The sequence below is a fragment of the Salvelinus alpinus genome, chromosome 30 (genome assembly GCF_045679555.1).
Source record: "Salvelinus alpinus chromosome 30, SLU_Salpinus.1, whole genome shotgun sequence".
Taxonomy (NCBI): Eukaryota; Metazoa; Chordata; class Actinopteri; order Salmoniformes; family Salmonidae; genus Salvelinus; species Salvelinus alpinus.
The window spans coordinates 5,840,351-5,866,647 of NC_092115.1; the positions used below are offsets into that span (position 1 = coordinate 5,840,351).

Below are 26,297 nucleotides of genomic sequence, written 5' to 3' on the forward strand. Positions count from 1 at the left end.
TGTGCTTCGCCGTTTGGCTGATCTTCTTTCTGCAGTTTTCACTCTGCGATCCACACGCTGCAAGCGTTGTCGTTCAGCAGCAGATGATGCGCTGTCAGCCACTGACTTGTCATTCCCACTCGCCGTCACTCACCGCCGTCATCAAAATGGACTCAAACTAGCAACAAGTTCTGAGCTCAAAAACGTCATGAAACGCAAAGACAGCCATGAGTTTTCTAGATCTTGGTTTAACGCAAACGTTGAGAAATAAAGGGGAGCGCTCACAGTGTGTTTTGTGGTTAGTAATGAGAATATCATAGGGGAAGACACGTCCTGACCTAAAATCTACAAATGGACAAACCCTCATAGCCTGGTTCCTCTCCAGGTTTCTTCCTAGGTTTTGGCCTTTCTAGGGAGTTTTTCCCTAGCCACCGTGCTTCTACACCTTCATTGCTTGCTGTTTGGGGTTTTAGGCTGGGTTTCTGTACAGCACTTTGAGATATGAGCTGATGTAAGAAGGGCTTTATAAATACATTTGATTTGATAACGATTAACCCAGGGAGTTCTTTCAGAACAGAGCAGAAAGGAAACAGTGCTTTGACAGTGGAAGAGTAAGTCAGCTAGCAAGGCATTGTGGTCATTTTACAACAGGTGATGTTTAAGCAGAAATAAGGGAACACTATCTCTCATAATAGTAGATGTGAGTTTCTCTTTCAAACAATCCCCTTGTACACAGCTAACAGCTAACTAGCTAACGTTAGCCAAAACAAGCTAGCTAGCTAGTGATAGTGCAACCCTTAGTAACAGTGCATATGAAGATGACACATGATCAGGCCTATTGTTCATCTTACTATAGAAATGATTGTTGAAAACAAGTCTAGGTTGGAAGTGTTGCTGTTAAAAAAACAATTAATCAGATTTATTCTGAACTGGAAAAAAATGATTTAACACATCAAACAGCAAACTTGGTTTCAATAAACAGATAAAGCAACACCTCGCAGCACAACGCCTCTCCCCTATTTGACCTAGATAGTTTGTGTGTCTGTATTGATATGTAGGCTACGTTTGTCTCCTTAAAAATGTACAGTTGAAGTCGGAAGTTTACATACACTTACGTTGGAGTCATTAAAACTCGTTTTTCAACCACTCCACAAATTTCTTGTTAAACTATAGTTTTGACAAGTTGGTTAGGACATCTACTTTGTGCATGACATAGTAAGTAATTTTTCCAACAATTGTTTACAGACAGATTAATTCACTTATATTTCACTGTATCACAATTCCAGTGGGAGAGAAGTTTACATACACTAAGTTGACTGTGCCTTTACACAGCCTGGAAAATTCCAGAAAATGATGGTATGGCTTTAGAAGCTTCTGTTAGGCTAATTGACATAATCTGAGACAATTGGAGGTGTACCTGTGGATGTATTTCAAGGCCTACCTTCAAACTCAGTGCCTCTTTGCTTGACATCATGGGAAAATCAAAAGAAATCAGCCAAGACCTCAGGAAAAAAATTGTAGACCTCCACAAGTCTGGTTCATCCTTGGGAGCAATTTCCAAACGCCTGAAGGTACCACGTTCATCTGTACAAACAATGGTACGCAAGTATAAACACCATGGGACCACGCAGCCGCCATACCGCTCAGGAAGGAGACGCCTTCTGTCTCCTAGATATGAACGTACTTTGGTTTGAAAAGTGCAAATCAATCCCAGAACAACAGCAAAGGACCTTGTAACGATGCTGGTGGAAACAGGTACAAAAGTATCTATACCCACAGTAAAACGAGTCCTATATTGACATAACCTGAAAGGCCGCTCAGCAAGGAAGAAGCCACTGCTCCAAAACCGCCATAAAAAATCCAGACTACGGTTTGCAACTGCACATGGGGACAAAGATCGTACTTTTTGGAGAAATGTCCTCTGGTCTGATGAAACAAAAATAGAACTGTTTGGCCATAATGACCATCGTTATGTTTGGGGAGGGGGAGGCTTGCAGGCCGAAGGGGGAGGCTTGCAGGCCGAAGAACACCATCCCAACCGTAAAGCATGGGGTTGGAAGCATCATGTTGTGGGGGTGCTTTGCTGCAGGAGGGACTGGTACACTTGACATAATAGATGGCATCATGAGGAGGGAAAATTATGTGGATATATTGAAGCAACATCTCAAGACATCAGTCAGGAAGTTAAAGCTTGGTCACAAATGGGTCTTCCAAATGGACAATGACCCCAAGCATACTTCCAAAGTTGTGGCAAAATGGCTTAAGGACAACAAAGTCAAGGTATTGGAGTGGCCATCACAAAGCCCTGACCTCAAACCTATAGAACATTTGTGGGCAGAACTGAAAAAGCGTGTAACGAGCAAGGAGGCCTACAAACCTGACACCAGCTCTGTCAGGAGGAATGGACCAAAATTCACCCAACTTATTGTGGGAAGCTTGAAACGTTTGCCCCAAGTTAAACAATTTAAAGGCAATGCTACCAAATACTAATTGAGTGTATGTAAACTTCTGACCCACTGGGAATGTCATGAAAGAAATTAAAGCGGAAATAAATCATACTCTCTACTATTATTCTGACATTTCACATTCTTATAATAAAGTGGTGATCCTAACTGACCCAAGACAGGGAATATTTGCTATGATTGAATTTTAGAGAGTGTGAAAAACTGAGTTTAAATGTATTTGGCTAAGGTGTAAACTTCAGACTTCAACCGTATGTAGTTCTGTCCTTGAGCTGTTCTTGTCTAATGATGTTCTGTATCATGTCATTCTGTATTATGTTTCATGTTTTGTGTGGACCCCAGGAAGAGTAGCTGCTGCTTTTGCAACAGATAATGGGGATCCTAAAAAAATATACTAAATACCAAATGTAGACCCGAACACACACACACACACACACACACACACACACACACACACACACACACACACACACACACACACACACACACACACACACAACCGATAAGATAAATCAAGATTAGGTCATATTTAGATTTTTTATTTAACATGATAGTTCATTGTAGGTGGCTTTTGACAAAATGCTTTCTCTGCCCCTCTAACAGGCATTCAAAGGGAACAGAGCTATCCTCAAAGCGTCATACAAGGTGATCCTAAATATAGCCAAGGCAAAGAAGCCCCCACAATATAGGAGATGAGATCGTTGAACCCTGCCTGAGTGATGTCTCAGTGTCACTCTCGGGTGAGGAGACAGCGATAAAGGTGGAATCAGTGCCACTTTCCAATGACACAGCGGGCACTAGAATAAGACATATGTCAGTTGACATACAAGCATCTGGAATAAAAAATAAATAAATTAAAACTCTCTTCAGTTAGATGAGTCAGTGGATGTGGCTGGAATTCCACAGTTGATGGTATAAGCATTATGTATTATGATATCCAGTAGGAATCCAGGAGGAATCCAGGAGGAATCCAGGAGGAATTCAGGAGGAATTCAGGAGGAATTCAGGAAGAATTCAGGAGGAATTCAGGAGGAATTCAGGAGGAATCCAGGAGGAATCCAGGAGGAATTCAGGAGGAATCCAGAAGGAATCCAGGAGGAATTCAGGAGGAATCCAGGAGGAATCCAGGAGGAATCCAGGAGGAATTCAGGAAGACTCCAGGAGGAATTCAGGAGGAATTCAAGAGGAATCCAGAAGGAATCCAGGAGGAATTCAGGAGGAATCCAGGAGGAATTCAGGAAGAATTCAGGAGGAATTCAGGAGGAATCCAGGAGGAATTCAGGAGGAATCCAGGAGGAATCCAGGAGGAATTCAGGAGGACTCCAGGAGGAATTCAGGAGGAATTCAAGAGGAATCCAGAAGGAATTCAGGAGGAATTCAGGAGGAATCCAGGAGGAATCCAGGAGGAATTCAAGAGGAATTCAGGAGGAATCCAGAAGGAATCCAGGAGGAATTCAGGAGGAATCCAGGAGGAATCCAGGAGGAATTCAGGAGGAATCCAGGAGGAATTCAGGAGGAATTCAGGAAGAATTCAGGAGGAATTCAGGAGGAATTCAGGAGGAATTCAGGAAGAATTCAGGAGGAATTCAGGAGGAATCCAGGAGGAATTCAGGAGGAATTCAGGAGGAATTCAGGAGGAATTCAGGAAGAATTCAGGAGGAATTCAGGAGGAATTCAGGAGGAATTCAGGAGGAATCCAGAAGGAATCCAGGAGGAATTCAGGAGGAATCCAGAAGGAATCCAGGAGGAATTCAGGAGGAATCCAGGAGGAATTCAGGAGGAATTCAGGAGGAATTCAGGAGGAATCCAGGAGGAATTCAGAAAGACTCCAGGAGGAATTCAGGAGGAATTCAAGAGGAATCCAGAAGGAATCCAGGAGGATTTCAGGAGGAATCCAGGAGGAATTCAGGAAGAATTCAGGAGGAATTCAGGAGGAATCCAGGAGGAATTCAGGAGGAATCCAGGAGGAATCCAGGAGGAATTCAGGAGGACTCCAGGAGGAATTCAGGAGAAATTCAAGAGGAATTCAGAAGGAATTCAGGAGGAATTCAGGAGGAATCCAGGAGGAATCCAGGAGGAATTCAAGAGGAATTCAGGAGGAATCCAGGAGGAATCCAGTAGGAATTCAAGAGGAATTCAGGAGGAATCCAGGAGGAATCCAGTAGGAATCCAGGAGGAATCCAGGAGGGATCCAGAAGTTATTCAGGAGGAATTCAGGAGGAATCCAGGAGGAGTCCAGGAGGAATCCAGAAGGAATTCAGGAGGAATCCAGGAGGAATCCAGGAGGACTCCATGAGGAATCCAGGAGGAATCCAGGAGGAATCCAGGAGGAATTCAGGAGGAATCCAGGAGGAATTCAGGGGGAATCCAGGAGGAATCCAGGAGGAATTCAGGAGGAATCCAGGAGGAATTTCTTTACTTTAACCTTTGACTATTTACAAACAACAACAAGGGGGAGAGGACAAGTGCCTTAATGTGTTTTAGACTCTGTACCGGTACCCCCCTGTATATAGTCTCCACATTGACTCTATACCGGTACCCCCCTGTATATAGTCTCCACATTGGCTCTGTACTGGTACCCCCTGTATATAGTCTCCACATTGACTCTGTACTGGTACCCCCCTGTATATAGTCTCCACATTGACTCTGTACCGGTACCCCCTGTATATTGCCTCCACATTGACTCTGTACCGATACCCCCTGTATATAGCCTTCACATTGACTCTGTACCAGGACCCCCTGTATATTGCCTCCACATTGACTCTGTACCGGTACCCCCTGTATATAGCCTCCACATTGACTCTGTACCGATACCCCCTGTATATAGCCTTCACATTGACTCTGTACCAGGACCCCCTGTATATTGCCTCCACATTGACTCTGTACCGATACCCCCTGTATATAGCCTTCACATTGACTCTGTACCAGGACCCCCTGTATATTGCCTCCACATTGACTCTGTACCGATACCCCCTGTATATAGCCTTCACATTGACTCTGTACCAGGACCCCCTGTATATTGCCTTCACATTGACTCTGTACCGATACCCCCTGTATATAGTCTCCACATTGACTCTGTACCTGTACCCCCCTGTATATAGTCTCGCTATTGTTATTTTATTACTGCTCTTTAATTACTTATATTTCTTACTCTTATCCATATTTTTTTAACTGCATTGTTGGTTAAGGGCTCATAAGTAAGCATTTCACTCTAAGGTCTACACCTGTTGTATTCGGCACATGTGACTAATACAATTTGATTTGAACTAATGGGGATCCATTAAAACCCCCAGGAAGTGCAGCTCATTTCTTAGCAGGAACTAATGGGGATCCATAATTAACACCAGGAAGAGTAGCTGCTGCCTTGACAGGAACAAATGGGGATCCATAATAAAACCCAGGATGAGTAGCTGCTGCCTTGACAGAAACTAATGGGGATCCATAATAAACCCCAGGAAGAGTAGCTGCTGTCTCGGCAGGAACTAATGGGGATCCATAATAAACCCCAGGAAGAGTAGCTGCTGCCTTGGCAGGAACTAATGGGGATCCATAATAAACCCCAGGAAGAGTAGCTGCTGTCTTGGCAGGAACTAATGGGGATCCATAATAAACCCCAGGAAGAGTAGCTGCTGCCTTGACAGGAACTAATGGGGATCCATAATAAAACCCAGGAATTGTAGCTGCTGCTTTGACAGGAACAAATGGGGATCCATAATAAAACCCAGGATGAGTAGCTGCTGCCTTGACAGAAACTAATGGGGATCCATAATAAACCCCAGGAAGAGTAGCTGCTGCCTTGGCAGGAACTAATGGGGATCCATAATAAACCCCAGGAAGAGTAGCTGCTGTCTCGGCAGGAACTAATGGGGATCCATAATAAACCCCAGGAAGAGTAGCTGCTGCCTTGGCAGGAACTAATGGGGATCCATAATAAACCCCAGGAAGAGTAGCTGCTGTCTTGGCAGGAACTAATGGGGATCCATAATAAACCCCAGGAAGAGTAGCTGCTGCCTTGACAGGAACTAATGGGGATCCATAATAAAACCCAGGAAGTGTAGCTGCTGCTTTGACAGGAACTAACGGGGATCCATAATAAACCCCAGGAAGAGTAGCTGCTGCTTTGACAGGAACTAACGGGGATCCATAATAAACCCCAGGAAGAGTAGCTGCTGCCTTGACAGGAACTAATGGGGATCCATAATAAACCCCAGGAAGAGTAGCTGCTGCTTTGACAGGAACTAATGGGGATCCATAATAAATACAAATACACTCACACAGTTCTGGGTTGCTCATCTACAGCAGAAAGCAGTAGATGTTCTGATCCAGTTTGGCACCACATGCAGGGCATTTGGGAAAGTAATCAGCCCCCTTGACGTTTTCCTAATTTTGTTACGTTAGAGCCTTATTCTAAAATTAATTAAATACATTTTTTCCCTCATCAACTTACACACAATACCCCATAAGGACAAAGCAAAACCATAATTTTTTTAAATTTTGCAAATATATTAAACGTATCAACTCAGTACTTTGTTGAAGCACCTTTGGCAGCGATTACAGCCTCGAGTCTTTTTGGGTATGACGCTACAAGCTTGGTGGCACACCTGTATTTGGGGAGTTTCTCCCATTCTTTTCTGCAGATCCTCTCAAGCTCTGTCATGTTGGATGGGGAGCGTTGCTGCACGGTTATGTTCAAATGTTCGATCGAGATCAAGTCCGGGCTCTTGCTGGACCTCTCAAGAACGTTCAGAGACTTGTCCCTATGCCACTCCTGCGTTGTCTTGGCTGTGTGCTTGGTTTCATCAGACCAGATAATGTTGTTTCTCATGGTCTGAGATTCCTTTAGATGACTTTTGGCAAACTCCAAGCGGGCTGTCATGTGCTTTTTACTGAGGAGTGGCTTCCATCTGGCCACTCTACCATAAAGGCCTGATTGGTGGAGTGCTGCAGAGATAGTTGTCATTCTGGAAGTTTCTCCCATCTCCACAGAGGAACTCTGGAGCTCTGTCAGAGTGAACATCGGGTTCTTCACCTCCCTGACCAAGACCCTTCTCCCTCGATTGGTCAGTTTGGCCAGGGGGCCAGCTCTAGGAAGAGTCTTGGTGGTTCCAAACTTCTTCCATTTAAGAATGATGGAGGCCACTGTGTTCTTGGAGACCTTCAATGCTGCAGACATTTTTTATACCCTTCCCCAGATTTGTGCCTCGATACAATCCTGTCTCGGACCTCTACGGACAATTATTTCCACCTCATGGCTTAGTTTTTGCTCTGACATGCACTTTCAACTGTGGGACCTTATATAGACAGGTGTGTGCCTTTCCAAATCATGTCCAATCAATTTAATTTACCACTGGTGGACTCCAATCAAGTTGTAGAAACATCTTAAGGATGATTAATGGAAACAGGATGCACCTGAGCTCAATTTCGAGTCTAATAGCAAAGTGTCTGAAATCTTATGTAAATAAGGTATTTCAGTAGTTTTCTTTTATAGAAATTTGCAAAATTTCTGAAAACACTTGGTAAATGTTCAGGCATTAGACAGGGCAGCTAAACACTGGGTAAATGTTCAGGCATAGTCAGGGCAGCTAAACACTGGGTAAATGTTCAGGCATTAGTCAGGGCAGCTAAACACTGGGTAAATGTTCAGGCATTAGTCAGGGCAGCTAAACACTGGGTAAATGTTCAGGCATTAGACAGGGCAGCTAAACACTGGGTAAATGTTCAGGCATTAGTCAGGGCAGCTAAACACTGGGTAAATGTTCAGGCATTAGACAGGGCAGCTAAACACTGGGTAAATGTTCAGGCATTAGACAGGGCAGCTAAACACTGGGTAAATGTTCAGGCATTAGACAGGGCAGCTAAACACTGGGTAAATGTTCAGGCATTAGACAGGGCAGCTAAACACTGGGTAAATGTTCAGGCATTAGACAGGGCAGCTAAACACTGGGTAAATGTTCAGGCATTAGACAGGGCAGCTAAACACTGGGTAAATGTTCAGGCATTAGACAGGGCAGCTAAACACTGGGTAAATGTGCAGGCATTAGACAGGGCAGCTAAACACTGGGTTAATGTTCAGGCATTAGACAGGGCAGCTAAACACTGGGTAAACGTGAGTTGACTGACTGAGGGCCTGCATGCTGGTATCATTCATCTCAAAAGGACTCAGATTAGATGATAAAGTATAAAACACTTTATTTATAATCCAAGATCAGGAACACTGTAGAACAATTACACTCTCTATGGATTGTGTGTGTGTGTGTGTGTGTGTGTGTGTGTGTGTGTGTGTGTGTGTGTGTGTGTGTGTGTGTGTGTGTGTGTGTGTGTGTGTGTGTGTGTGTGTGTGTGTGTGTGTGTGTGTGTGTGTGTGTGTGTACCATCCTACCTGACAGGCGCCCCTCGGCTCTGTGCCGGTTTCAGCAGGACAGTCACTGTGCTGTCTGTCTGGTTCAGAGATGTCTCCTGGTCATAGGCTGGCATGGAGGGAGCTAGAAGGACAACATGAACATACTACCTCAGTCTCCTGGGATTAAGGTCTACGGTTCTAGGGGCCAGGTGTCTAGGGGCTAGGTGTCTAGGAGCTAGGTGTCTAGGGGCTAGGTGTCTAGGGACTAGGTGTCTAGGGGCCAGGTGTCTAGGAGCTAGGTGTCTAGGGGCCAGGTGTCTAGGGGCTAGGTGTCTAGGGGCTAGGTGTCTAGGAAATAGGGTTATAGGGGCCAGGTGTCTAGGGGCTAGGTGTCTAGGAGCTAGGTGTCTAGGGACTAGGTGTCTAGGGGCTAGGTGTCTAGGGGCTAGGTGTCTAGGGACTAGGTGTCTAGGGGCTAGGGTTCTAGGGGTTAGGTGTCTAGGGACTAGGTGTCTAGGGGCTAGGGTTCTAGGGGCTAGGTGTCTAGGGGCTAGGTGTCTAGGGGCTAGGTGTCTAGGGACTAGGTGTCTAGGGGCTAGGTGTCTATGGGCTAGGGTTCTAGTGGCTAGGTGTCTAGGGGCTAGGTGTCTAGGGGCCAGGTGTCTAGGGGCTAGGTGTCTAGGAGCTAGGTGTCTAGGGACTAGGTGTCTAGGGGCTAGGGTTCTAGGGACTAGGTGTCTAGGGGCCAGGTGTCTAGGGGCTAGGTGTCTAGGGGCTAGGTGTCTAGGGGCTAGGTGTCTAGGGGCTAGGTGTCTAGGGGCTAGGTGTCTAGGGGCTAGGTGTCTAGGGGCTAGGTGTCTAGGGGCTAGGTGTCTAGGGACTAGGTGTCTAGGGGCTAGGTGTCTAGGGGCTAGGTGTCTAGGAGCTAGGTGTCTAGGGACTAGGTGTCTAGGGGCTAGGTGTCTAGGGGCTAGGTGTCTAGGGACTAGGTGTCTAGGGGCTAGGTGTCTAGGGGCTAGGTGTCTAGGGACTAGGTGTCTAGGGGCTAGGTGTCTAGGGGCTAGGTGTCTAGGAGCTAGGTGTCTAGGGGCTAGGGTTCTAGGGGCTATGTGTCTAGGGACTAGGTGTCTAGGGGCCAGGTGTCTAGGGGCTAGGGTTCTAGGGACTAGGTGTCTAGGGGCTAGGGTTCTAGTGGCTAGGTGTCTAGGAAATAGGGTTATAGGGGCCAGGTGTCTAGGAGCTAGGTGTCTAGGGGCTAGGTGTCTAGGGACTAGGTGTATAGGGGCCAGGTGTCTAGGGGCTAGGTGTCTAGGGACTAGGTGTCTAGGGGCTAGGGTTCTAGTGGCTAGGTGTCTAGGAAATAGGGTTATAGGGGCCAGGTGTCTAGGAGCTAGGTGTCTAGGGGCTAGGTGTCTAGGGGCCAGGTGTCTAGGGGCTAGGTGTCTAGGGACTAGGTGTATAGGGGCCAGGTGTCTAGGGGCTAGGTGTCTAGGGACTAGGTGTCTAGGGGCTAGGGTTCTAGTGGCTAGGTGTCTAGGAAATAGGGTTATAGGGGCCAGGTGTCTAGGAGCTAGGTGTCTAGGGGCCAGGTGTCTAGGGGCCAGGTGTCTAGGAGCTAGGTGTCTAGGGGCTAGGTGTCTAGGAGGTAGGTGTCTAGGGGCTAGGGTTCTAGGGGCTAGGTGTCTAGGGGCTAGGTGTCTAGGGGCTAGGTGTCTAGGGGCTAGGTGTCTAGGAGCTAGGTGTCTAGGGGCTAGGTGTCTAGGAGCTAGGTGTCTAGGGGCCAGGTGTCTAGGGGCTAGGTGTCTAGGGGCTAGGTGTCTAGGGGCTAGGTGTCTAGGGGCTAGGTGTCTAGGAGCTAGGTGTCTAGGGGCTAGGTGTCTAGGAGCTAGGTGTCTAGGGGCCAGGTGTCTAGGGGCTAGGTGTCTAGGGGCTAGGTGTCTAGGGGCTAGGGTTCTAGTGGCTAGGTGTCTAGGAAATAGGGTTATAGGGGCCAGGTGTCTAGGAGCTAGGTGTCTAGGGGCTAGGTGTCTAGGGGCCAGGTGTCTAGGGGCTAGGTGTCTAGGGGCTAGGTGTCTAGGGGCTAGGTGTCTAGGAGCTAGGTGTCTAGGGGCTAGGTGTCTAGGGGCTAGGTGTCTAGGGGCTAGGTGTCTAGGGGCTAGGTGTCTAGGGGCTAGGTGTCTAGGAGCTAGGTGTCTAGGGACTAGGTGTCTAGGGGCTAGGTGTCTAGGAGCTAGGTGTCTAGGGGCTAGGGTTCTAGGGGCTAGGTGTCTAGGAGCTAGGTGTCTAGGGGCTAGGTGTCTAGGGGCTAGGTGTCTAGGAGCTAGGTGTCTAGGAGCTAGGTGTCTAGGAGCTAGGTGTCTAGGGGCTAGGTGTCTAGGAGCTAGGTGTCTAGGGGCTAGGTGTCTAGGGGCTAGGTGTCTAGGAGCTAGGTGTCTAGGGGCTAGGGTTCTAGGGGCTAGGTGTCTAGGAGCTAGGTGTCTAGGGGCTAGGTGTCTAGGGGCTAGGTGTCTAGGAGCTAGGTGTCTAGGAGCTAGGTGTCTAGGAGCTAGGTGTCTAGGGGCTAGGTGTCTAGGAGCTAGGTGTCTAGGGGCTAGGTGTCTAGGAGCTAGGTGTCTAGGGGCTAGGTGTCTAGGGGCTAGGTGTCTAGGGGCTAGGTGTCTAGGAGCTAGGGTTCTAGGGGCTAGGTGTCTAGGGGCTAGGTGTCTAGGGGCTAGGTGTCTAGGGGCTAGGTGTCTAGGGGCTAGGGTTCTAGGAGCTAGGTGTCTAGGGGCTAGGTGTCTAGGGGCTAGGTGTCTAGGAGCTAGGTGTCTAGGGGCTAGGTGTCTAGGAGCTAGGTGTCTAGGGGCTAGGTGTCTAGGAGCTAGGTGTCTAGGGGCTAGGTGTCTAGGAGCTAGGTGTCTAGGGGCTAGGTGTCTAGGGGCTAGGTGTCTAGGGGCTAGGTGTCTAGGGGCTAGGTGTCTAGGGGCTAGGTGTCTAGGAAATAGGGTTATAGGGGCCAGGTGTCTAGGGGCTAGGTGTCTAGGAGCTAGGTGTCTAGGGGCTAGGGTTCTAGGGGCTAGGTGTCTAGGGGCTAGGGTTCTAGGAGCTAGGTGTCTAGGGGCTAGGTGTCTATGGGCTAGGTGTCTAGGGACTAGGTGTCAAGGAGCTAGGTGTCTAGGAGCTAGGGTTCTAGGGGCTAGGTGTCTAGGGGCTAGGGTTCTAGGAGCTAGGTGTCTAGGGGCTAGGTGTCTATGGGCTAGGTGTCTAGGGGCCAGGTGTCTAGGGGCTAGGTGTCTAGGAGCTAGGTGTCTAGGGGCTAGGGTTCTAGGGGCTAGGTGTCTAGGGACTAGGTGTCAAGGAGCTAGGTGTCTAGGGGCTAGGTGTCAAGGAGCTAGGTGTCTATGGGCTAGGGTTCTAGGGGCTAGGTGTCTATGGGCTAGGGTTCTAGTGGCTAGGTGTCTAGGAGCTAGGTGTCTAGGGGCTAGGTGTCTAGGAGCTAGGTGTCTAGGAGCTAGGTGTCTAGGGGCTAGGTGTCTAGGGGCTAGGTGTCTAGGAGCTAGGTGTCTAGGGGCTAGGTGTCTAGGGGCTAGGTGTCTAGGGACTAGGTGTCTAGGAGCTAGGGTTCTAGGGGCTAGGTGTCTAGGGACTAGGTGTCTAGGAGCTAGGTGTCTAGGGACTAGGTGTCTAGGGGCTAGGTGTCTAGGGGCTAGGTGTCTAGGAGCTAGGTGTCTAGGAGCTAGGTGTCTAGGGGCTAGGTGTCTAGGGGCTAGGTGTCTAGGAGCTAGGTGTCTAGGAGCTAGGTGTCTAGGGGCTAGGTGTCTAGGGGCTAGGTGTCTAGGAGCTAGGTGTCTAGGGGCTAGGTGTCTAGGGGCTAGGTGTCTAGGGACTAGGTGTCTAGGAGCTAGGGTTCTAGGGGCTAGGTGTCTAGGGACTAGGTGTCTAGGAGCTAGGTGTCTAGGGACTAGGTGTCTAGGGGCTAGGTGTCTAGGAGCTAGGTGTCTAGGGGCTAGGTGTCTAGGAGCTAGGTGTCTAGGGGCTAGGGTTCTAGGGGCTATGTGTCTAGGGACTAGGTGTCAAGGAGCTAGGTGTCTAGGGGCTAGGTGTCAAGGAGCTAGGTGTCTATGGGCTAGGGTTCTAGGGGCTAGGTGTCTATGGGCTAGGGTTCTAGTGGCTAGGTGTCTAGGAGCTAGGTGTCTAGGGGCTAGGGTTCTAGGGGCTAGGTGTCTAGGGGCTAGGTGTCTAGGGGCTAGGGTTCTAGGGGCTAGGTGTCTAGGGGCTAGGTGTCTAGGAGCTAGGTGTCTAGGGGCTAGGTGTCTAGGGGCTAGGTGTCTAGGGGCTAGGTGTCTAGGGGCTAGGTGTCTAGGAGCTAGGTGTCTAGGGGCTAGGTGTCTAGGGGCTAGGGTTCTAGGGGCTAGGTGTCTAGGGGCTAGGGTTCTAGGAGCTAGGTGTCTAGGGGCTAGGTGTCTAGGGGCTAGGGTTCTAGGGGCTAGGTGTCTAGGGGCTAGGTGTCTAGGAGCTAGGTGTCTAGGGGCTAGGGTTCTAGGGGCTAGGTGTCTAGGAGCTAGGTGTCTAGGCACTAGGTGTCTAGGGGCTAGGTGTCTAGGAGCTAGGTGTCTAGGGGCTAGGTGTCTAGGAGCTAGGTGTCTAGGGGCTAGGTGTCTAGGAGCTAGGTGTCTAGGGACTAGGTGTCTAGGGGCTAGGTGTCTAGGAGCTAGGTGTCTAGGGGCTAGGTGTCTAGGAGCTAGGTGTCTAGGGGCTAGGTGTCTAGGGGCTAGGGTTCTAGGGGCTAGGTGTCTAGGGAATAGGTGTCTAGGGGCTAGGTGTCTAGGGGCTAGGGTTCTAGGGGCTAGGTGTCTAGGGGCTAGGGTTCTAGGGGCTAGGGTTCTAGGGGCTAGGTGTCTAGAGGCTAGGTGTCTAGGGAATAGGTGTCTAGGGGGTAGGTATTAGCATTATTTTTTTGTAGCATACTATACAGCTCATAATTTGTATTATTTATTTTACACAGTTATTTTTGCACATTTTTATCAAGGATGTCAATAATCTCGGACCCCACTGTATATATATGTCAAAATAACTGCCCTTTTCTTTTCCGTTGAATTTCTAAATTCTGATGTAGCATTCGAGCCAAAGCGTTTGCCCACCCATGGTCTAGTTTCTAGGGCCTAGGTGTCTAGGTGTCTAGGAGCTAGGTGTCTGGGAGCTAGGTCTCTAGGGGATAGGTGTCTAGGTGTCTAGGAGCTAGGTGTCTGGGAGCTAGGTCTCTAGGGGATAGGTGTCTAGGTGTCTAGGAGCTAGGTGTCTGGGAGCTAGGTCTCTAGGGGATAGGTGTCTAGGTGTCTAAGAGCTAGATGTCTGGGAGCTAGGTGTCTATGAGCTAGGTGTCTAGGGTTCTAAGAGCTAGATGTCTGGGAGCTTGGTGTCTATGAGCTAGGTGTCTAGGTGTCTAAGAGCTAGATGTCTGGGAGCTAGGTGTCTATGAGCTAGGTGTCTAGGTGTTGTAACTTTAATGTGTTACAGAGTTAATGTTTAAGTTAATTCATTGAGCTGTATCTAAAGATATTTCTTTACAGTTATTTACATATGTTCAAAATATAGAATAACTATCTTCAAAGTAATGACTTGGGACGTCGGGTTTGATATGAAGATAGTTATTCTATATTTTGAACATATGTAAATAACTGTAAAGAAATATCTTTAGATACAGCTCAATGAATTAACTTAAACATTAACTCTGTAACACATTAAAGTTACAACACCTAGACACCTAGCTCATAGACACCTAGCTCCCAGACATCTAGCTCTTAGACACCTAGACACCTAGCTCATAGACACCAAGCTCCCAGACATCTAGCTCTTAGACACCTAGACACCTAGCTCATAGACACCTAGACACCTAGCTCATAGACACCTAGCTCCCAGACATCTAGCTCTTAGACACCTAGACACCTAGCTCATAGACACCTAGCTCCCAGACATCTAGCTCTTAGACACCTAGACACCTAGCTCATAGACACCTAGCTCCCAGACATCTAGCGCAAAGGAGCCAAACTAGGTGTCTAAGAGCTAGATGTCTGGGAGCTAGGTGTCTAGGGGATAGGTGTCTAGGAGCTAGGTGTCTACGTGTCTAGGAGCTAGGTCTCTAGGAGGTAGGTGTCTAGGAGCTAGGTGGCTAGGTGTCTAGGAGCTAGGTGTCTAGGTGTCTAGGAGCTAGGTGTCTAGGAGCTAGGTGTCTAAGTGTCTAGGAGCTAGGTGTCTAGGTGTCTAGGTGTTTAGGAGCTAGGTGTCTAGGTGTCTAGAAGCTAGGTGTCTAGGTGTCTAGGAGCTAGGTGGATAGGTGTCTAGGAGCTAGGTGTCTAGGTGTCTAGGAGCTAGGTGTCTAGGTGTTTAGGAGCTAGGTGTCTAGGAGCTAGGTGTCTAGGTGTCTAAGAGCTAGATGTCTGGGAGCTAGGTGTCTAGGGGATAGGTGTCTAGGAGCTAGGTGTCTAGGGGATAGGAGCTAGGTGTCTAGGGCCTAGGGACTGACCTGAGATCTTGGTGGTGAACTGTGTGATGACTGGTGTAGGTGTCTAGGAGCTAGGTGTCTAGGGACCAGGGACTGACCTGATATCTTGGTGGTGAACTGTGTGATGACTGGTGTAGGTGTCTAGGAGCTAGGTGTCTAGGAGCTAGGTGTCTAGGGGATAGGTGTCTAGGGACTAGGGACTGACCTGAGATCTTGGTGGTGAACTGTGTGATGACTGGTGGACCATATCCCTTGGCGGTGGAGGCTCGGAGGGTGAACGAGTACGTGGATCCTGGGTACAGCCCCAGGAAGATGTGGCTGGTCTCATTGCTGTGTTTCAGGACCTTCCCACTCTGGTTGGATAGATCCAGCTCTGGGTCAAAGGAGCTCACCGTCTTGTAGGAGATCTGGAAACAGACAGACAGACACAGACAGACAGACAGACAGAGAGAGACAGACAGACCGACAGAGACAGACAGACAGACAGACCGAAAGAGACAGACATACAGACAGACAGAGACAAACAGACAGAGAGAATATGATAGTTATTTTGGTCTGTTTCTATACCTTGACAGTGTACTGTATATGCACACGGAGAGACTGCAATCTGCTTGTGGACAATGAGATTGGCATTCTCACCTTTTTTTTTGTTTTACCTTTATTTAACTAGGCAAGTCAGTTAAGAACACATTATTATTTTCAATGACAGCCTAGGGACAGTGGGTGAACTGCTTTGTTCAAGGGCAGAATGACAGATTTTCACCTCGTCAGTTCGGGGATTTGATTGTGCAACCTTTCGGTTACTAGCCCAACGCTCTAACCACTAGGCTAACTGCCGCCCTTACGCTCTAACCACTAGGCTACCTGCCGCCCTTACGCTCTAACCACTAGGCTACCTGCCGCCCTTACGCTCTAACCACTAGGCTACCTGCCGCCCTTACGCTCTAACCACTAGGCTACCTGCCGCCCTTACGCTCTAACCACTAGACTACCTGCCGCCCCTACACTCTAACCACTAGGCTACCTGCCGCCCTTACGCTCTAACCACTAGGCTACCTGCCGCCCCTACACTCTAACCACTAGGCTACCTGCCGCCCTTACGCTCTAACCACTAGGCTACCTGCCACCCCTACACTCTAACCACTAGGCTACCTGCCGCCCTTACGCTCTAACCACTAGGCTACCTGCCGCCCCTACACTCTAACCACTAGGCTACCTGCCGCCCTTACGCTCTAACCACTAGGCTACCTGCCGCCCCTACACTCTAACCACTAGGCTACCTGCCGCCCTTACGCTCTAACCACTAGGCTACCTGTCGCCCCTAAACTCTAACCACTAGGCTACCTGCCGCCCTTACGCTCTAACCACTAGGCTACCTGCCGCCCCTACACTCTAACCACTAGGCTACCTGCCGCCCCAAACTGTTCTAAAGACAGTGTCAACTACACAAGCAATCTTGTCAAGAGGTTTGGACCTTGTGGAAATAAGTTGGCAATGTTTTGGGGTTGAGATAAAAAGGGGGACAAGGTGGAAAAATAATACATGTCATATAATATACAAAATAAAATAGTTGTTTATCCAGTATCATCACCGTTTACTTTCTGTAGTCTAGTTGTTTATCTAGTATCATCAACGTTTACTTTCTGTAGTCTAGTTGTTTATCTAGTATCATCACTGTTTACTTTCTGTAGTCTAGTTGTTTATCTAGTATCATCACTGTTTACTTTCTGTAGTCTAGTTGTTTATCCAGTATCATCACCGTTTACTTTCTGTAGTCTAGTTGTTTATCCAGTATCATCACCGTTTACTTTCTGTAGTCTAGTTGTTTATCCAGTATCATCAACGTTTACTTTCTGTAGTCTAGTTGTTTATCCAGTATCATCACCTTTTACTTTCTGTAGTCTAGTTTTATATCCAGTATCATCAACGTTTACTTTCTGTAGTCTAGTTGTTTATCTAGTATCACCACCGTTTACTTTCTGTAGTCTAGTTGTTTATCTTGTATCATCACTGTTTACTTTCTGTAGTCTAGTTGTTTATCCAGTATCATCACCGTTTACTTTCTGTAGTCTAGTTGTTTATCCAGTATCATCAACGTTTACTTTCTGTAGTCTAGTTGTTTATCTAGTATCATCAACGTTTACTTTCTGTAGTCTAGTTGTTTATCTAGTATCATCACTGTTTACTTTCTGTAGTCTAGTTGTTTATCCAGTATCATCACCGTTTACTTTCTGTAGTCTAGTTGTTTATCCAGTATCATCACCGTTTACTTTCTGTAGTCTAGTTGTTTATCCAGTATCATCAACGTTTACTTTCTGTAGTCTAGTTGTTTATCTAGTATCACCACCGTTTACTTTCTGTAGTCTAGTTGTTTATCTAGTATCATCAACGTTTACTTTCTGTAGTCTAGTTGTTTATCTTGTATCATCACTGTTTACTTTCTGTAGTCTAGTTGTTTATCCAGTATCATCACCGTTTACTTTCTGTAGTCTAGTTGTTTATCCAGTATCATCAACGTTTACTTTCTGTAGTCTAGTTGTTTATCTAGTATCATCACTGTTTACTTTCTGTAGTCTAGTTGTTTATCCAGTATCATCAACGTTTACTTTCTGTAGTCTAGTTGTTTATCTAGTATCATCAACGTTTACTTTCTGTAGTCTAGTTGTTTATCTAGTATCATCACTGTTTACTTTCTGTAGTCTAGTTGTTTATCCAGTATCATCACCGTTTACTTTCTGTAGTCTAGTTGTTTATCCAGTATCATCAACGTTTACTTTCTGTAGTCTAGTTGTTTATCTAGTATCATCACTGTTTACTTTCTGTAGTCTAGTTGTTTATCCAGTATCATCACCGTTTACTTTCTGTAGTCTAGTTGTTTATCCAGTATCATCACCATTTACTTTCTGTAGTCTAGTTGTTTATCCAGTATCATCAACGTTTACTTTCTGTAGTCTAGTTGTTTATCTAGTATCATCACTGTTTACTTTCTGTAGTCTAGTTGTTTATCCAGTATCATCACTGTTTACTTTCTGTAGTCTAGTTGTTTATCTAGTATCATCACCGTTTACTTTCTGTAGTCTAGTTGTTTATCCAGTATCATCACTGTTTACTTTCTGTAGTCTAGTTGTTTATCCAGTATCATCACTGTTTACTTTCTGTAGTCTAGTTGTTTATCCAGTATCATCACTGTTTACTTTCTGTAGTCTAGTTGTTTATCTAGTATCATCACTGTTTAATGTGGAATAAGTCAAGGGGTATGAATACTTTCTGAAGGCTCTGTGTATAATGTATAAAAGCCCACTTTAAGACACCACTCCAGGTTCCGCCTCATAGTAGAAAAACATTAATTATAATTCCAATTTCAATTCACAAAGGAACAGTTTGGAGTGCTGCATAATTTGTGTCCATCAAGTTTCTGAAATGCTTGGAGGCTTCTTCTCATTTTGTCTTTGTCTGCGTGTGGAATGAGTCTGCCTTGTGTTTGTGTGTGTGTGTGTGTGTGTGTGTGTGTGTGTGTGTGTGTGTGTGTGTGTGTGTGTGTGTGTGTGTGTGTGTGTGTGTGTGTGTGTGTGTGTGTGTGTGTGTGTGTGTGTGTGTGTGTGTGTGTGTGTGTGTGTGTGTGTGTGTGTGTGTGTGTGTGTGTGTGTGTGTGTGTGTGTGTGTGTGTGTTATTTGGTCTTTGTCTGGTGGAATGAGTCTGCTGTGATGCCAAATCATTTAACATAGAGAGAAGAGAAGAAAGAAGAGAAGAGAGAGAGAAGAAGAGAGAGTGGAGAAAGATAGATAGAGAGAGAGAGTGGAGAAGAGAGAGAGGAGAGAGAGTGGAGAGAGATAGATATAGAGAGAGAGAGTGGAGAAGAGAGAGAGAGAGAGAGAGAGAGAGAGAGTGGAGAGAGAGAGAGGAGAGAGAGAGAGAAAGAGAGAGAGAGTGGAGAGAGATAGATAGAGAGAGAGTGGAGAGAGGAGAGAGAGAGAGAGAGAGAGAGAGAGAGAGAGAGAGAGAGAGAGAGAGAGAGAGAGAGAGAGAGAGAGAGAGAGAGAGAGAAGAGAGAGAGTGGAGAGAGGAGAGAGAGAGAGAGAGAGAGAAAGAGAGAGAGAGAGAGAGGGAGAGGAGAGAGATAGATAGAGAATAGAGAGAGAGAGTGGCGAGAGAGAGAGAGAGAGAGAGTGGAGAGAGATAGATATAGAGAGAGAGAGATTAAAATGACACTGACGTGACGATAGAAGGGACGAAAAACTAAAAACGGATTAATTGTGCACATGAATGCTTATAATGTTTCCTAGCTGGGAAAATGTAAATTGAGCTTTTGTTAGGGTGCTGGACATTAGCTCATGTCTGTGTTGGACAAGTAAATAATACAGAATGAGAAGCTTTATAATTATGTTATATACAGTATTGCAGTTATTATAGTGATAGTAGTGATTGCTCATGCTTGCTTTGTCAATACTATAGCCTGCTACAGATGTTGGACCTTCATTTGAGCCAGTTTGCTACGGCAGAAAAATATTCCTGCAGCAACAGGAAATTAGCTGAATTATTATGTGGATTATAACTAATGGCCTTTTTTGGTGGGGTTGATACATTTTTCTTAAGGGAAAACCAAGTCTGAAATATCAAAGTGGAAATACACTACACGTTTTACATTTCCTGAATTGCAGGAAAATTCTCCTGCAACAGGGTGATCAAATTAAGATCCTACATCTGTACATTTTTACCATAGATATTTAGGGAAGGTTTTACATTAATACGGGTAGTATGATGCGTTGATCAGTTGATTGACAGGTGTAGAATTGTAGAAAGAAAAACTTTCCTCTAGTGTGGATGCTCACAAATGTTTTATAGTTATATAACCTATAGTTATCATTATACAGTTGAAGTCGGAAGTTTACATACACCTTAGCCAAATACATTTAAACTCAGTTTTTCACAATTCCTGACATTTAATCCTAGTAAATATTCCCCTGTCTTAGGTCAGTTAGGATCACCACTTTATATTAAGAATGTGAAATGTCGGAATAATAGTAGAGAGAATTATTTATTTCAGCTTTTATTTATTTCATCACATTCCCAGTGGGTCAGAAGTTTACATACACTCAATTAGCATTTGGTAGCATTGCCTTTAAATTGTTTAACTTGGGTCAAACATTTCGGGTAGCCTTCCACAAGCTTCCCACAATAAGTTGGGTGAATTTTGGCCCATTCCTTCTGACAGAGCTGGTGTAACGGAGTCAGGTTTGTAGGCCTCCTTGCTCGAACACGCTTTTTCAGTTCTGCCGACAAAGTTTCTATAGGATTGAGGTCAGGGCTTTGTCATGGCCACTCCAATACCTTGACTTTGTTGTCCTTAAGCCATTTTGCCACAACTTTGGAAGTATGCTTGGGGTCATTGTCCATTTGGAAGACCCATTTGCAAGCATGCTTTAACTTCCTGACTGATGTCTTGAGATGTTGCTTCAATATATCCACATCATTCTCCTGCCTCATGATGCCATCTATTTTGTGAAGTGCACCAATCCCTCCTGCAGCAAAGCACCCACAGAACATGATGCTGCCACCCCCGTGCTTCACGGTTGGGATGGTGTTCTTCGGCTTGCAAGCCTCCCCCTTTTTCTTTTCTGGCCAAACAGTTCTATTTTTGTTTCATCAGACTAGAAGACATTTCTCCAAAAAGTACAATCTTTTTCCCCATGAGCAGTTGCAAACTGTAGTCTGGCTTTTTTTATGGCGGTTTTGGAGCAGTGGCTTCTTCCATGTTGAGCGGCCTTTCAGGTTATGTTGATATAGGACTCATTTTACTGTGGATATAGATACTTTTTGTAACTGTTTCCTCCAGCATCTTCACAAGGTCCTTTGCTGTTGTTCTGTGATTGATTTGCACTTTTCGCACCAAAGTACGTTCATCTCTAGGAGACAGAACGTAACTCGTCTACTAGTAGGTCTAGCTAACGTTATTATCACAACAGAACTACTAGTAGGTCTAGCTAACGTTATTATCTCAACATAACTACTAGACAACACAACAACACAACTATGATATATATATTGACAGAGTTAACCTATAGTATGGACATGATATATATAGAGAGTTAACCTATAGTTTGGACATGATATATATATAAACAGAGTTAACCTATAGTATGGACATGATATATATAGAGAGTTAACCGATAGTAAGGACACAATATATATATTGACAGAGTTAACCTATAGTATGGACATAATATATAGAGTTATTAAAACTTTTCGGGATCGGTGTCCCTTCCATGGGACGGTTTAGCTAACGTAGGCTAATGCGATTAGCATGAGGTTGTATCTGATATGGGCAGAAAGCTTAAATTATTGTTAATCTAACTGCACTGTCCAATTTACAGTAGCTATTACAGTGAAAGAATACCATGCTATTGTTTGAGGAGAGTGCACAATTTTGAACATGAAAAAGTTATTAATAAACAAATTAGGCACATTTGGGCAGTATTCACGGACAAACTCGTTCTCCAAGCAACGTGCATAACAAACTGAATCGAGGAGAATCTTCACAGTACCACAAGACATGAGGGAAAAGAAGAAACGTGTTGTGTGTTTTTATTTCAAGGATGCAATATTTGCCGTCATCTAATGAATTAAAAACCAATGAATCCGTCGTTTCACCTCGTACTGAGTGATGATTCCGTAGGTCTGGGCTGGTTCTCTCCATTTCAGGATCATCTTCTCTTCATAAGCACTGCCCTGGATGGACTCCAGAGGGACCGCTCCAGGTACTGAGGGGGACAGGACCAGAAACAAACACATGGGAAACACATCCCTCCTTATAGACACTGCCCTGGATGGACTCCAGAGCAGGGATGGGCAACTTTGATGGGGGGTTGGGGCCACAAAAAAGCAGTGAGCAGTGGCTCGTGGGTCTAATTTCATGCTCTTCTACTCATTTTGTCATAGGGTAGAGGCAAATGTTTGCAGTAATTCGACCACGCTTACTAAACGTTTAGATATCTGGCCGCTCGACTTACCAATCCCAAAGAATTTCCTGGCATGGGCTAATTGAGTGACTGCTGATCAACACAAACACATTTTGAAATTACACCTTGTGTTTCTATAATTCTAACTCTCAACGGGCCCGCGGCCCGCCAGTTGCCCGTCCCTGCTCCAGAGGGACCGCTCCAGGTACTGAGGGGGACAGGACCAGAACAAACACATGAGAAACACAAAGCTTCATTACAGATAGCCTGCGTTTACGGAAGCGGTCGGATTCTGATTCACTAATTCGTTCCACTAATTGCGATGTAATTTAAGCATTACGATGACCGTACCAGATACATCGGTATTTCCCTAACAAGCATGTAGAAAGAACGTTCTCTAAGTGTGTCGTTACCACCATCTCACGTGACACAGACGTTGTTTCAACGTCTACTTTGAGTTGTCACTGACGTGAATTCTACAAAACATTTCACCATTTTATTGGATTTAAGTAAACAAATTGGATGAAAAAAAGACTAAATTCCTTTCCCTGAGACTTTAGTTAGTTAATTTGATAATACCTCAGTGTATTCCTGGGACTTTGAGACATCTAGTCAGTCTTTAGACAGGTCTAGTCAGTCTTTAGACAGGTCTAGTCAGAGTTTAGACAGGTCTAGTCAGTCTTTATACAGGTCTAGTCAGTCTTTATACAGGTCTAGTCAGAGTTTAGACAGGTCTAGTCAGTCTTTAATCTTTAGACAGGTCTAGTCAGTCTTTAGACAGGTCTTGTCAGTCTTTAGACAGGTCTAGTCAGTCTTTATACAGGTCTAGTCAGAGATTAGACAGGTCTAGTCAGTCTTTAGTCTTTAGACAGGTCTAGTCAGTCTTTAGACAGGTCTAGTCAGAGTTTAGACAGGTCTAGTCAGTATTTAGTCTTTAGACAGGTCTAGTCAGAGTTTAGACAGGTCTAGTCAGTCTTTAGTCTTTAGACAGGTCTAGTCAGAGTTTAGACAGGTCTAGTCAGTCTTTAGACAGGTCTAGTCAGTCTTTAGACAGGTCTAGTCAGTCTTTAGACAGGTCTAGTCAGTGTTTAGACAGGTCTAGTCAGAATTTAGACAGGTCTAGTCAGTCTTTAGACAGGTCTAGTCAGTCTTTAGACAGGTCTAGTCAGTCTTTAGACAGGTCTAGTCAGTCTTTAGACAGGTCTAGTCAGTCTTTAGACAGGTCTAGTCAGTGTTTAGACAGGTCTAGTCAGAATTTAGACAGGTCTAGTCAGTCTTTAGACAGGTCTAGTCAGTCTTTAGACAGGTCTAGTCAGTCTTTAGACAGGTCTAGTCAGTGTTTAGACTGACATGTAATGGACCACTGGAGTGATACAAGGTAAAGAAATGTGAGGAAATATAATCGGAGTGAGAAATATTAATGATACCCATAGACATCTAGTCACTCGTTAGCATTGGCTCGCGAAAATACCTAACATCCTTCATACTGGACACAGAGACATAGAAATTGTATCCATGAGTTCCTCTGACTCTGGGGAAGTAGATGAAGGGCCTCATTGTCAACATCCTGAAGTATCCCTTTAAGACTCATCAACACTTTATATTACAATACATGAAGTATCCCTTTAAGACTCATCAACACTTTATATTACAATACATGAAGTTTCCCTTTAAGACTCATCAACACTTTATATTACAATACATGAAGTATCCCTTTAAGACTCATCAACACTTTATATTACAATACATGAAGTATCCCTTTAAGACTCATCAACACTTTATATTACAATACATGAAGTATCCCTTTAAGACTCATCAACACTTTATATTACAATACATGAAGTATCCCTTTAAGACTCATCAACACTTTATATTACAATACATGAAGTATCCCTTTAAGACTCATCAACACTTTATATTACAATACATGAAGTATCCCTTTAAGACTCATCAACACTTTATATTACAATACATGAAGTATCCCTTTAAGACTCATCAACACTTTATATTACAATACATGAAGTATCCCTTTAAGACTCATCAACACTTTATATTACAATACATGAAGTATCCCTTTAAGACTCATCAACACTTTATATTACAATACATGAAGTATCCCTTTAAGACTCATCAACACTTTATATTACAATACATGAAGTATCCCTTTAAGACTCATCAACACTTTATATTACAATACATGAAGTATCCCTTTAAGACTCATCAACACTTTATATTACATAAGACATGATAATCGGTCTGCAGCTAAATCTCAAAAGAACACTTGATTGCGCTGTCCCTGTTTGTCTGTAGCTCCATTTTTGGGCATTCTTTGACCCCCTCTGTGTTCTTTAACACCTTTATACACCTTCATAACCCTTCACAAACATGTTATAACCATTCTAAGGTATTATAACACTCACCATCTTCATCCGTCTGTAGCTCCATCTCTGTGCTCTCTTTGACCCCCTCTGGGTTCTTGAGGACCAGTTTAACTGACAGGTTGGTGTAGGGGGTCAGGTTGTGGATGGTGTGCTGGGGGTCGCGACCCAGGGTGTCGTAACACACCTCCTCCCGGGTCTCGTCCTTCCCCGCCACTCGGGACCGGTACTGCACCGTCAGGTTGTAGCTATGGCAACGCGTGACGTTGTAGCCGAAAGGCTCCCAGCGAACAGTGACTTGTTTAGATTGGACGTCAACGACTTCTAGTTGACTGGGACCGTGGATTGGCTCTGTGGGGGAGATAAAATATATATATAAACGATAAATAAGAATGAGGATCTCATTAGGAATGTGTGTGTGTGTGTGTGTGTGTGTGTGTGTGTGTGTGTGTGTGTGTGTGTGTGTGTGTGTGTGTGTGTGTGTGTGTGTGTGTGTGTGTGTGTGTGTGTGTGTGTGTGTGTGTGTGTGTGTGTGTGTTGGTGTGTGATTATCCTAAACAAATTGTGTATATTACATGGGATCTGTGGTGGAAGAAAACCATGTATTTTTTTTTACGTAACCTTTGTTTTAACAAGCAAAGCCCATATCATCCCTCCAGACATACTGGTGATAGTATCTCTGTATGGGACATATCATCCCTCCAGACATACTGGTGATAGTCTCTCTGTATGGGACATATCATCCCTCCAGACATACTGGTGATATTATCTCTGTATAGGACATATCATCCCTCCAGACATACTGGTGATAGTCTCTCTGTATGGGACATATCATCCCTCCAGACCTACTGGTGATAGTATCTCTGTATGGGACATATCATCCCTCCAGACATACTGGTGATATTATCTCTGTATAGGACATATCATCCCTCCAGACATACTAGTGATAGTCTCTCTGTATGGGACATATCATCCCTCCAGACATACTGGTGATATTATCTCTGTATAGGACATATCATCCCTCCAGACATACTGGTGATAGTCTCTCTGTATGGGACATATCATCCCTCCAGACATACTGGTGATAGTCTCTCTGTATGGGACATATCATCCCTACAGACATACTGGTGATAGTCTCTCTGTATGGGACATATCATCCCTCCAGACATACTGGTGATAGTCTCTCTGTATAGGACATATCATCCCTCCAAACATACTGGTGATAGTCTCTCTGTATGGGACATATCATCCCTCAAGACCTACTGGTGATAGTCTCTCTGTATAGGACATATCATCCCTCCAGACATACTGGTGATAGTCTCTCTGTATAGGACATATCATCCCTCCAGACATACTGGTTATAATATCTCTGTATAGGACATATCATCCCTCCAGACATACTGGTAATAGTCTCTCTGTATAGGACATATCATCCCTCCAGACATACTGGTGATAGTCTCTCTGTATGGGACATATCATCCCTCCAAACCTACTGGTGATAGTATCTCTGTATGGGACATATCATCCCTACAGACATACTGGTGATAGTCTCTCTGTATGGGACATATCATCCCTCCAGACATACTGGTGATAGTCTCTCTGTATAGGACATATCATCCCTCCAGACATACTGGTGATAGTATCTCTGTATAGGACATATCATCCCTCCAGACATACTGGTGATAGTCTCTCTGTATAGG

General features: G+C 45.2%; 1 protein-coding gene across 1 annotated transcript in view; it reads right to left on the reverse strand.

Annotated features, from left to right (window-relative positions):
* LOC139560627 (receptor-type tyrosine-protein phosphatase mu-like) overlaps positions 1-26,297 on the reverse strand; it is a 774,972-nt gene that overhangs the window by 322,023 nt on the left and 426,652 nt on the right. The window contains exons 9-12 of the mRNA XM_071377563.1: positions 24,640-24,948; positions 21,912-22,021; positions 15,468-15,669; positions 8,821-8,923 (exon numbers count right to left, since the gene is read on the reverse strand). Of these exons, the coding sequence (XP_071233664.1) occupies positions 8,821-8,923; positions 15,468-15,669; positions 21,912-22,021; positions 24,640-24,948 (724 nt within the window). The remainder of the gene's footprint in view (positions 1-8,820; positions 8,924-15,467; positions 15,670-21,911; positions 22,022-24,639; positions 24,949-26,297) is intronic.